General features: G+C 41.9%; 1 protein-coding gene and 1 long non-coding RNA gene across 5 annotated transcripts in view; one reads left to right on the top strand and one right to left on the bottom strand.

Moving 5' to 3' along the window:
- Window positions 1-12995, top strand: part of LOC131993738 (uncharacterized) — a 21751-nt gene extending 8756 nt beyond the window's left edge. For 2 of the 4 annotated variants that reach the window (XR_009396348.1, XR_009396347.1), the window contains 2 exons: window positions 1642-1704; window positions 12867-12995. This is a non-coding gene — a long non-coding RNA (uncharacterized LOC131993738). Of the gene's footprint in view, window positions 1-1641; window positions 1705-8624; window positions 8912-12866 lie in introns of those variants that run through there. The other 2 variants (XR_009396349.1, XR_009396350.1) reach the window with 2 other exon arrangements.
- On the bottom strand, window positions 4334-13019 carry synpo2la (synaptopodin 2-like a). Its single transcript, XM_059359743.1, has 4 exons — window positions 12918-13019; window positions 9434-9585; window positions 8599-9317; window positions 4334-6960 (listed from the first exon to the last, which is right to left on the bottom strand). Exons 1-4 carry the CDS (start codon window positions 13017-13019, stop codon window positions 4334-4336), a joined length of 3600 nt encoding a protein of 1199 aa, XP_059215726.1.

Here is a 13019-nt window from a genome sequence, read left to right as displayed (position 1 = left end):
TTAAATTTAGGACTCTGAAGCCTCTGCTGAATCCGACAAGATTGTCTTCTTGCCTCTGAAAGATATGGTTTGTCAAATGACATGAAAATAGAAAATGAGACTGAATGCTAGCTACTGTGCAGTTTTTGTTGCATTATGTCGTTTTGTAAATAGGAAAGTAATACATTTTGCGTGATCTGAGCTTCATAGTTTATTATAAATGTCTCACCTTAATTTGGCTCAAATTTGCTTATTTTAGGCATGCTCTTCTCCAGCCTCCCCTCACAATTCTTTGTCTTGATGCCTCAGTAGTCAGTAATTTGAGACCATCTTCAAACTCCTTTTCAATCCAAAATCTAGAGAAGGTTTTCTATTATCTGCTGTGTGATCACTTCATACACCCAGATCACACAGTCAGCTTATATAAATGAAAGCTTTTCAATCTTGCTTCTGATCACATGGGGTCTTACATAAAGGAAAAAGCGAGGAAATCCATCTTTTGTTGTTTGAGTCCCTGTTGGCTCTGCAGCAACACACACTGCCTGTGCCAGTCCCTGATATCACTTCTTTAAACTCACTTACTGTGCATAGGCCTTCTCAGGCTGATTTTAATTTCTGTATTTATTATGACCTAATTCTGTGTGCCTCTCTTTCTTGGCTTTTCCTCACATTTTTGTTTTAAACCATCGTCTTCCACAAGCTTCCATGCCTCCTAAGAAAAAATAGGAAATATTCATATCACTACTCTCAAAGACCTCTTGGGCAAATAAATAATTGGCACATGCAGCGCCAACCAAATATTATAATAAAGAGAAAGATGGAGATGTAACATCAAGAAATGTTAAGAATCAGATCATCTGATGAATGATCTGGCTTCTCTCTATGTACTTCGATTTATGTCACAAGAAAGGATAATGGTTTCATACATGTGTACCATGGAGACTACAATACATTATGTTTTTATATATCTTGAAATAGAAACATTCCAGCAACTGAGAAGCCTGTTTTATTTTCATATATGATCTTTATAAGCAGTTAAATTAAGAAAGCATTCTTAATTACAGTTGCGACCTGACAAAATGTCATTTCCTCCTATAAATAGTCTTATGTTTGAATATTAGCAGCCCTATATATAGGCACCCTCTGAGCATGGAGGTTGGCAGCAAAATGCTATTCTGACTGCACTCTCTGTCAGAAATGACTCCACAGCACCACTCGGTGGCAAACATATAAGGCACAAATGTTCAAGGATGGAGATGTGACTTTTTGCCTATGCTTTTCACACATTAAATCCACATTTATTAATGGACAAGACTTCAAATATTAAAAATGTACCTAATGACAAAGTTATTTAAAAATGAATCAGAATTGGCAGCAATGTCACAATTCATGTATATATGCACATACTCCTGTTTCATTCTTAAATGTGGAGCTTTCTTAAATGCGGTGCTGTGATGTTCACTTTTGGAGTGAAAAACAAAACATTTTTTGTTTAATAGATATATTCTCAGATTTTTCAAGTAACAGTAGAGTCTATCTAACTACCATAGCACCTCTGTGTGGCTCTGGATAAATGGGAGTCTTTGAGGACACCAGTTCACAATGTGTTGACACTACCGAATTAGGTCCTGAAATTACATTTTGTTGCTGTTTTCTCTGCAGACACCTCACCTAAGGTCTCACTGCGTCTTCTGGAAATCAAATGGCCTTGACTTGTATTCAAGGGTGAGTGAAGAATCCTTTCTGCTCAAAACAGGGTGGAGCAGTCTGTTTGATTTTTGTTCCTCTGTATCTGTCTGTCTGTGTCTGTCTGTTTTTCCTCTTTCTTTCTTTCTTTCTTTCTTTCTTTCTTTCTTTCTTTCTTTCTTTCTTTCTCCCCCCCCCCCCCCCCCCCCCCCTCCCTCCCTTCCTTCCTTCCTCTATTGCTAACTCTTAATAAATAATTTAAAAAAAACATCTTTCAATGGGGCACCCTATAGTGACAAAGCATGACAAAGCCTAGAATTGCTTGCATGCATGCACATTACTTGGACATTTTATCAAGTTAGTCCACTTGTTAGCATAGCATAGCATCATAGTGCTATCACTTAGATTCTGAATATTGCGAATACTGAGATTTTCTCTTCATCTTACCTAATGTAATTGAATTGAGGCCATACATACAATACAAAATACTTGCTCTGTGTGTGTGTGTGTGTGTGTGTGTGTGTGTGTGTGTGTGTGTGTGTGTGTGTGTGAGGGTATTGATAAACATAGATCCACCCATTCGTCCATATTTATTATATTTTATTTATTAAAACTGATATACAGTTACAGTTATTACATACTCTATAATTAATATTTTTAATGCATGCATATACTGCACAAGAAGAAAAGCGCAGTATCACACAGTCAGCAACAGGGGGCAGTGTAAAATCAGACGTGAGACAACTGGAGAGCTTTCAGATCTAATTTTATTCCTCTACAAATGTCTTGTCTCCTCGTCAGTATAAACTTCTACTCAGCATTAATAGCAAACATTTTAACATGTTTTATTTCATCAAACTACATTCATAAACATGTTTTTAGCATATTTTACACCTCAACTTTTCTATATCCACGCTCCAGAATTTTTGTAGCCATAATATCATAAAAAAGCTTTAAGAGAAATTATATTTTAAAAATGGTAAAAAAAAAGAAAAGAACAAAAGTATCTCTCCAAGAACTCTACAACTTAAAACAATATATTAATTTCTATGTTTCTTACTTATTTCCATGCACAAACCTAGACTTTCAAGGTATGTAGCCATCCAATGTTTATCCTTACTTTTTAATAGCAACCATTGTTAATGGAAAGACACCAGCTAAACATCTGTGCTTCTTTCCATCAGCTTTTTTAGCTTTAGCAGCACACTTCAGGTACCAAACTTTCACGCTCATCCCTGTTAACTTCTACAGGCTGTGGGATTTCATAACTATGTACAATTCAACCACCAAATCCTGATAACTCACAAAAGGTGGGCTATGGCACCATCCAGTAATCTGCCTACTTACACTGCTAATATCCCTCCCCCACAGCCACTGTCATTTCTTGAATCCTTTTATAACTTCAGGGGCTTCTCAATCCATTTACATCCCCTTGCACCATGCCGGAATAAAATGCAGTTAAACAAAACAAAATACACATTCCTTCAACTGTGTTATTAGTTTAATAAAAGTTTAGAATTCACGTATATATCTGCAAAGATCACACTGACACTATAGAGGCTCTGGTGTGCCTAATGAAAGCTGTGATATCCAGCAACAAGCGTACATTCATTGACAGCATGGGCACTTGATGAATGTGACCCATGCTAAAAAGATAGCATTTCTCCCTGGCTATAGTGAGCAGAGGTATTTAGCACAACCTTACTAACACTTGCAAGAGCAGACCTTGTCTTCACATATAGGCCAAAGGTGAGCAGAGGCGGAGGCGTCAAAAACATTTTACAATTTAATCAGTAAAACCCCTGGACAAGGAGACTGGGTCATCGTAGGTTTCTTCTTGACAATCCTATAAACAGAGGGGGGTAAAAATATTCTGTATACATAATTTATTTGGACAAGTACTGAATAGTACTTTTAATTATACACCTGTCAACATACTACAACACATTTCTTCAGTGATTTAATTCTATTATCAGAACCGCAACTAATAATTTTCATCATCTTTCAGACATTTCAAGTTTCAAAGAATATTTCAGTACAGGCTCTGTTTAGATGGTATTTCTGCTAAATTAGTAGAAAGAGATCTCCAGAAGCCTTACACAAACCTCCCCCAGGACAGGCATATGGTGTAAGAAATGGCATACAGTATGTGCAAGTATACTCTATTATTGTCACTCAGATACACGTGTGAGTTAATGTGTTGGCAGCTAAATAAATGTAATAAGCAGCTTTTTGAATAGCAAGTAGATATTAATGATCTCTTACCATTATTCCAATTCTGACATATTTGAAAAACATGACTGGCTTCTGGATTTCAACTTTATACTAAATCAATGTATCACCTGTATTACTTTACCTTATGTGAATTTGACATTAATGGATGTAGGGCTGCTTATGTGTATTCATTTGTCAGTTTTTTTATTAATCAATGAGATTTGCCCATAACAATTTCTCAAAGCCTAAGCCCAACCTAGAACCCAAAGATATTTAGTAAACAATCATGTGAGAAGAGAAAAGCAGAATATTGTCACATTTGAGAAACAAATGCTATATTTGACTTAAACAATGAAACAACTAACAAAATAGTTGTTAATTCATTTATTCATTTTAACACTAAATTAATAGTAAATGAAGATGTCCCAGTGTGGTTGCGACTGATTTATGGTGATCACATTGCCCCTGGCCTCCAGACACGGGGCTGAACACCTCCCTTGGTGGCTACAAAACGTGGTTTTGGTGCCTGAACTGTGTCCGTCTTGACTGGGGGCAAAGAGGCAATGATACTGAGCTCAGGAGCGCTCTGGAACTGCTTGGCTTGCTGGAGCCCAGTAGTGTATGATACTGGAGTGTAAGGTTTAGGGACTGAAGGGGGCACAGGGTGTGGAATAGGGGCGGCAGAGAATCTTGGGAGGCTGGGTAGTCCAGCTGATTGGGAGGGAGGTGAAACTGGTGTTGGGGCACTGACTTGGGCTGGACCTAAGAAAGGGGCTGGGGTTGAAGTGAAATCAGCAGGAGGTGGAGAGATCATGCCGGAATGAGTCAAACGTTCTCCAAGGGTAGTGGCCGAGCGAGGTGCAATGACCTTGGGCGTCAGAGTGGGAGCTGACATGGGTGTTGGTGTGGAGAATCGCTTGACCTCGAAGACCCGGGCTGTTTTGATGGGGATCTGTTTAGGTGAAATTAATGAGCTTCCAATCATTGTGTAGTCACCCTGCTGCTGCCTCTGGGCCTGGTAAGAAGGCATGGATGACAGATTAGCAACACTACCTCCATAGTTGAACATGGCAGAGTTGAGCTGATAGGGCTGCCTTCTCATGAAATCAAGAGCTTTGATGCCCTCTCTTTGGGTACCTCCTCTACCTCTGCTTTCTGGCTTGCCTGTATTCCTCTGAGGCCCAGTAGGGATAGAGGGGGCCAGGAGTGGGTTGTACCCAATGGGTGGAGGAGCTCGGACATTGGGGGAGTATTTCCAATGAGAGGGATGGGAAGGATTGAGGGAGGAGTCAAGAGTTTGGGCTACACCGTGTGAGGCCACTTCCTGCTGGTAAGGGGTCTCAGGTGGGGTGTCTACTACATACATACCCATGCGGCTCTGTCTACGGGCAAACAGCTGTGCACCCTTACCCCCTGCTTGAAGAAACTGTGGGGTCTCATGGATAACCCGAGGCTTGGGTGCCACTGGAGGAGGCCCTCTCGCCAGGGGGGCCTCACCACTCCTCTCCTCTTCTACCTCATCATAGAAGGCCTCAGGCGGTGGCTGGCCATATTTGGGTCGGATGGACCTGTCATCCAGGTTCTGCACCATACTCAATAGCTCTGGATTGGGGGAGTTCTTCTTGACATCTGGTACAACGAACATAGGTTTGGGTTTGCCAGCACGCCGTCGGGCATCATGTAAGATTCCTGTGCGACCTGATTGACCAGGAACAGGGGTTGGAGCTACAGCTTCTGACTGAGAGACCACTGAAACTGTAGCTACAGGCACATTGGAAAATTGAGGTGGAGGTGGCTGTGCAACTGGCACTTGAAGTGGATGCACTGGGGCTACAGGGTCAGGTGAAACAGCAATTTGAGATACATGAGGCATTGGGGCAGGAGCCATTGGTGCTTGTGGAGCAAGGGACATTGAGGGCATAGACACTGGGGGCACAGCCATGAATGGAGCCTGATGAACAGTAGTTATCGGTGGGGCTGACTGCATTTTCTCTACAGAGGTAGATATAGCTGGAGGGTAATAGGTAACAGGAGCTTCTGGTGTTGGGGGCAAAGGACCTTGAGGTGCAAAGGATGGTGGGGAGTATACTGACGGAGAACCAGGGGTTAGCTGTGTTGTTAATGATGCAACATTCATGCCTAGTTCAGAGGCTGTGGAGAATGGTGGTGGCACAACAGCTGCTGAAGCTGGACGCTGGCTTGTCTTTGTGACAGATGGTCGGAACGTTACAGGGGCAGTTGCAGCTCGAATGCTGATGAAGCCAGGAGTAAAAGGACGTGCCGTTCTGTTGAGAACATTACTGGCAGGTAGTTCTGGTAATGGTGTCTCAGGTGGAGGTGCAGGTCTGGTCAGAACACTTACTGAAGCAGTGGCTGGTTTGAGTGCCACAGGCGGAGGTGACATCATCATGCTTGCTGTACTAACTGCAGAGCAGGATAGGTCTCCATTAGACATTCCAATAGGACCTGGAGCAGGAGGCAGCTCTTGCTGCATGGCTATGGGGGTAGAAGGTGTCATCTGCTGAGGCTGGTTTGGCTGCATCTGTGGTTGTGTCTCTGGATGCATCTGATACATCTGAGCCTGCCCCTGGACTTGAGACTGTGGAGGAGCCTGAGGTTGTGCTGCCTCTACTTTCTTGGCATGCTCAGCAGCCCTTTTCCTCTGCTGCTCAAACAACTGGGCACCCTTGCCTGCAGTGTCACTCAACCCTGGACTTGGAGCATCCTCTGCCCCATCCCCACGACCTTCAGTGCCTGCAGTTGCCCTCTTCTCCAGCATATCCAAGTAGTCACTATCCCAAGTTGGGTCAGGAACTGAAGAAAAGCCATCCTCATCAAACTCTGATTCGCTACCTGGGAATACCCCATCCTCATCCTCTTGTGAGTCCTGACACCTGTCCTCATCCACACTACCAAAACTAGTGAGGGTGTACTTCTTGGAGCGCTGCCGCCTCTTCTTGAACATCAGCACCCCCTTGGAGTGAGGATTGGGAGCATCAGTCAGTAGTGACGCAATTGTTCGACACTTGCTTTTGGCTTCCTTTACATTCTTGTCTTGCTGAGTATCCCCTCGGTTCAGTTCTGCAGGGTATGAAAGCCATAACTATTAGAAGCAGTTGTAAAAAAAAATTATAACATATGTACTGCAAATAGTTCTGCAGTAACAGATTTAACCATAAAATCAAGAACTGACTTTGACATCTTAACCTGCCCTAACCGCCATGCCTTCCAACAGGCTTTCTTTTGACTTGCCACAAGAGCACTAACGGGAAAATTCCAGGCAAGCCTTCAGCTTCTCACATTAGCTGGGGTGAAGGATATATTTGGACATTATTAGTGTTATGTGGTCTGACATCTAACTTAACCAGAAATATCTGCAAGCTAATGGAAAGTTGCATGTTCTAGGTGACTGAAAGGAGAACTTCAAAGGGTAGCTGCAACATATCCTTTAACTTGTTATGGTATTAAGAGGATTATCATTGGCAACCTAATTTTGTTACCACAATATGCTGCCACTTGAAGGGAGTTCTTAATTTGTCTGGGACTGGGTTCATAAGTCGGACATTAGAATGTTAAACCTGGACTCGGTGATGGCAAGGGGGATTTACAAGAGTACATTTATTTAAGTTCTTAAAACAGCCCATTGACCTTAAAAAGCCCAGCTCTGTCCTTTTCCTGGTCTCATTACCGATGATGGACAGCATGACAACTTGTAGGAAGGAATTCTTGGTCAGTGTCAATGCTCTGTATCTAATATCTGTTGATTTGTCAGTATATTGTCACAATTTCTTACCTCTGTTTAAAGTTTGTGCATATCAGAAATGGTAAGACATAACTGGTTGGATTTCTCAAGCTTCAATAATAGAAATGATACATTACGATACACAAACAATCTCCAACTGGGTGTCAAGGTTACTGGTTCATGCTCCCTTTTTTATCTGTCTCATACCATTTTACAATCTAGCTCAATTGAAGCACAGCTATCTATATTGGGGCATTTTACAGAAACACAAAAAACACAGAGAAAGAAGAGTGGGAGAGAAAATTATAGTATCTCTGCTTTGCTTCTTGATACCTAAAAACAGCTGTGGGCTGTTTTCAGTGCTCCCAGATAGACCACTGGGGTATTTTACCCACATAACTGGAGGTAAATATAGTAAACCAGACATGCTCTGTTTACAAGACGTAGCTTAGGTTGACACACTGAACTAAGTGCTTTCAAGAAAACCTACGGATGTTTAGTTAGTTATGGTGGTCTAACACTATGGTTAATATTGTAAATTTTCAAATAGGGAAAATATAGGTTGCTACAAAATGACAGTACGTTTACTGTTTGTTGAGAGTGGATATTGTGAATAAGGAAGGTAGTGTAGGTGGAAATATTATCAGCTCTGTGTAGGCACGTACTGTACATATAATCTCTGTCTAGAAAAGTCAGTATCACACTGATATAAAGCTATCTGAGAACTTTTCTTCCTTTGTATGGGATCGGGGGCAATCAGTAGATTGTATTTCTTTGCTGCAAAGTAATAGCACATAGAAAATAGCACAAATAACAAAAATAACACAAAAAATCATCCTTAAGAAAAATATTTGAATATGAGGAATCGATCTCCTATGAGACTTAACTTAATCGTGACCTTTATTAGGAGTGTGTACATGATTTTGGGGAACCCATGTGATACACAGTTTTCTGCCATTGTTCTTAGCTGTACTTACTGGCTTGTTTGGCCTTTTCCATGTAGGTCGTTGTAAGCTCCTCATCGACCGGGTTATTCACAGGACCAACCATGGGTATGAGCTGGCTGCGGGAGCCCAACATCAGGGCCTCCTTTGCTCTCTCAGGGGATACCAGTGGCACGTTGGCTGGCTCTAGAAAGCCACTATCCTCCTCTTGCCCTCCATCCCGTGGCCCCTGGTCATCTGCTGAGGAGATGATGGAGGAGGTCTCAGTGGATGTCTGGGAGGACCACATTCCTGGAGCAGGAGGCTGGTAAATCACCTCCCTCCGTGCTACCCCCGGTAGGCCCCCTCCTCCATCTCCATCTCCCCCACGTCCATCTAGCAAACTGGGGTAAACATGTGCATCTGGAGCGCTGTCATAGCCACTCATCTCTGATGTCTCCCCGCCTTCTGGAGAGGCTCGTCCCGTCGGTTTCCCTGGAGTGGAGTTGCTGGGGCTCCGGCGTTTCTGTCGGCGCTGCCTCTCATAGCCCGCCACATCTGCATCACTGTCAGTCTCTCCATAGTAAGCCTCACTGCCAGGTGGAGATGTCAATCCACTGGTTATGGAGGAGCGGCTACGGTGGACTTCACGGACGGGTGCGTGATGGGGGTGGGTGGGTGACATGGCCCGCAGAGCAGCACGGTACTCTTTGTCTATACGGGGAGATGGGGCACGGGTCACAAGTACCACGGACTGAAAACCAGCAGGCACCCTGCAAGTAATTGGAAAGTTTAATATATTTTAGACTTGAGCATACAGTACAGTAATGTTTATTTGATCCATTATAACTATCCAGTAGTGAGAGTATAATTCTTTAGTTCCTCTGACCTTTTGACCCGGATGTGTAATATCCCAGGGGAGCTGTCGATCAGGTCCATGGCCTGGGCATGGGACAGTGTTCCACATGGCTGTTCATTTATGGACATCAGTTCATCGGCCTCCTGAAGCCCAGCCCTGCATGCTTTGCTGCGTTTACGCACCTGGACAAGCAAAGGAGGGCAAAATTTCAAACTCTCACATTGATGATGAAAGTTTTGATGGCTTACATCATATTTTTGGTATTAAACCATCTACCATCTATTCTGAAGTCTTTCAGGGTACAAACATCAACACTTTTCATCTGTCTTTGTTTCCTTAGTTCCCTTAGAATTGTGTGTTTGGCCTTTGTAACACACGAATAAAAACTAAAGCCTGACAGAGCTATGGTGCTTTCTTGCCTTGGTTTGTGATAGTGACTGACAGAGAGCAGATTTTGTCCTGACAGCTTGATCTTGCTACGGACATATGCCACATATTGCAGCTTGAGTGGGGCACTCATACACACTTCCACAGTGAAATGCCAGCCAGCAGCCATCTTCATTTGGTACTTTGCTATTTGTGCCTGATATCTGTCAGGACCATGGCATTATGCCCATCCTAATTTGCCTCAGGTCTATGCAAACCATGTCACTATGTCCTATAATAAATCCAAAGCAGATGTTTGACAATTTTCAATGACAATGAATGAGATAGACTAGACTAGACTAGACTTTTTTTATTGTCATTGCACAAAAAACACAACAGTGAATCCGGCAACGAAATGTCGTTGCTTGGCTACCGGAGGACACAGAACTGGTGAGCAGTACCTGATAAAAAATACTGTGAACTGTAACTATAAATATATCTATATATATAAAAACTTGTTTAAAAATAAAAATGTTGTGTTGATTGCACTGTAAAGGCACTGCTATGTATTGAATGAAAATTGTATGTTAGATTTCAGAGATATGAAAACATTTCTTTGGTTGGCCCTAATAAGTTTTCTTTACAACTATTCTTGTTTGCCCTGTAATTAAATCCGACATCCGCATTTAGCTAAGCCTTTCAAAGTGGTCTGTGCCTGCTTGTGGTACAGGATGTCAGCTATTCATTCAGTCAGTCACCTTGTGGTTGCAAGTCATAGCAGTTATAACACCCTTACATGCTCGCACACACACACATACACACACACACACACACACACACACACACACACACACACCACATGGACTGAAACAAAAATACACATACACTCATATATATAAACACACAAGCATGCGCCTGCAGGCTCGCAGACACAAACCCAGTACTGACACACCGGCTCTTTCAGTGAAGCCCCAAACTGCTCCACCTGTTAGGGACGATATAGTATGAGACCTGACATGATTACGCCTTCCTGCCCTCAGGGGTGAAGGAGCACTCTGTTTTGGATGGTCAGACAGAAACAGCTGTCTTCCACCGCCGTGAAGGTGGTTTGGTGTCCCCTGGCTTTGTGTACATACGACTAGATCCTGCATAAGTCAACTACATGTAGGATTACCATTTTAAAGGGCAAACATTCTTGAGATGCTAAATAGTGTATACAACTATAATAAGTGGTTTGTTTTCTGAATGTGGCATGACCCATAGCACATTTTATGTCTTAAAAAACAAATAAAAGAATTTGTGAGGTCTGTGAGGGGAAACATTTACTTTACCCAATGAGAATTTTCGTACTAATATAATAACCTTTATTTGAACATGATTGCGCATGATAAGGAGGTACACAATGGAAAATAAAATGGTTGTCTTAGATGTATATGCTGTACATATAGATAAATACATTAGGTTTTCAATAGTATACACACACACTGATTTTTTTTTAGGAAATGTGGACAAAATGACTGACAGGACATTGTGAAACAAAATGAGGGTCACCAAAGCAAGTTGATTTCTCAGCTCATGTGGTGCCTGAACAACAACAGGAGTTTAGCAATCAGCACTTGCTTTGCATGTCAACCTACAGAAAGACATTATATGTTCTTCTCCAAGCAGCAGGATACTGAAAAGTGCATGTATAAAAATAGTGTATGAGGTTAATTTTTTAGCACAAGCTGAAACGCACACCTTGGCTGACCTCGTGACCTGCTGCTTCTCAACCAAAAATAGCCATCTGGAAAAGTAGTTCTGCTCAGTCAACGATTATTGAAAGTGAGTGGATATATGGGTTTGTGTCATGTGTGTGCTGTATGCCTGTATAGTGTGTGTGCAGGTGCACTTAAACCTGAACTATCATATCCAGTAATTAGAGATCTCTATATAAAGATTTCATAGAAGAGCGCTGACTCAAGTTTTTCTAGACAAGACCGACAAGACCTGTAGAATGAGCTGCATTGGTTTGATGATTTTTACAACTCGTGCCTCATATCGTATTGATGGACATGGAAGTGACTCAGTAAAAACAGCAAAGGATGAATATGAAGTCAGATTATGTCACTTCAAGAACTGCAATTACAAACTATTCTCATCTTGCATTATTTTTAACTATTTTTCACTTTATGTCTTAGAGGTACTATTTTTCCTGCTTAAAAGCCATATTAATAATTTTATCCAGTATACTATATCCCCCTTTGGCTCATGTGTGAATCTTTGCCTTCTAAAATGGAGATCAAGATTCAAATCTGGACTGCTTCACTGGTGCCAAATGTGGGGACCAAATTCTTGTCCATGAAGAATTTGCTTAAGTGGGGTAAAATGAGCTGAGAGTTATAAGATTAAATATCAGTCCTGAACAGCAGTCATTTCAAGAACTGGATTAAATCTAGACTTTTGTGACCATCCTTGCTCACCTTTGTGGTTTTTCACTGAAACAGTGCTTCCAAATTAATTTCAGGTAACCTGTCGGCACAAACATGACCAAGCATGGCTGGACTTAAATAATGACGTACTGGAAACATGCTTGTTTGCATAAAGTCCTCACAATAAAGACAGATTAACAGTTTATGAAACAATGACCATATTGTCACAAAAATATCTGCTATAGTGTACACATTTCCCTGCTCAAAGCTCAAAGCACAACTGAAGAACAGCGACACAAAGTAACACAGTCATGTTGAAAAACAAGCCAAAAATGAAGCAGATTTTCTGTGAATTATCACTCTAGTGTCATCAGAACCTTGTGCTTCATCCAATTCAATAGGATAAGTAGCATTCATTGGAAGATATGCATCAGAGTTGTCTTACATTCCCAGCTGAACTTGAAGCTAAAGTTCACCCAATCAAGCATTAGTGCGCATCTGCATGAAGATCATTCTCAAACAAGGTTATGACTCATATTCAGGCCCCAAACCAACCTGCATGGTAGCCAATATTCCATTTCAACTTTGTTCACAGCTCCTTAAATCTCCACCTAATATAGCCCAGCTGATGTTTCACTTCTCTTTACAGAGGCTGTTGAATATACCACCCTTTTCTTTCCACTCAGAAAACCATGAACTGACAGTTTCTGACCAACCTGCTGAGTGACCTGCCTTACCTTAGCCACCTGCAGCGGTTTCTGATGTTCCACACCTCCCTGGAGACGAAAGCCCCATGGCGCTCCACCGGACAATGTAATTATCACTTCCTCTGCAACCAT

Source organism: Centropristis striata, chromosome 20 (assembly GCF_030273125.1).
Source record: "Centropristis striata isolate RG_2023a ecotype Rhode Island chromosome 20, C.striata_1.0, whole genome shotgun sequence".
Classification (NCBI taxonomy): domain Eukaryota; kingdom Metazoa; phylum Chordata; class Actinopteri; order Perciformes; family Serranidae; genus Centropristis; species Centropristis striata.
The sequence above is the reverse complement of the archived record's forward strand: the minus strand, read 5'-3'. Positions and strand labels throughout refer to the sequence as shown.

Excerpts from the sequence above, each read along its gene's own strand:
- synpo2la (XM_059359743.1), bottom strand. The coding sequence starts at position 13,019 with ATGGTTGCAGAGGAAGTGATAATTACATTGTCCGGTGGAGCGCCATGG. Across the intron at positions 9,318-9,433 it reads TTACACATCCGGGTCAAAAG|GGTGCCTGCTGGTTTTCAGT; the intron begins GTCAGAGGAACT and ends AATTACTTGCAG. Across the intron at positions 6,961-8,598 it reads GGAAAAGGCCAAACAAGCCA|AACTGAACCGAGGGGATACT; the intron begins GTAAGTACAGCT and ends CATACCCTGCAG.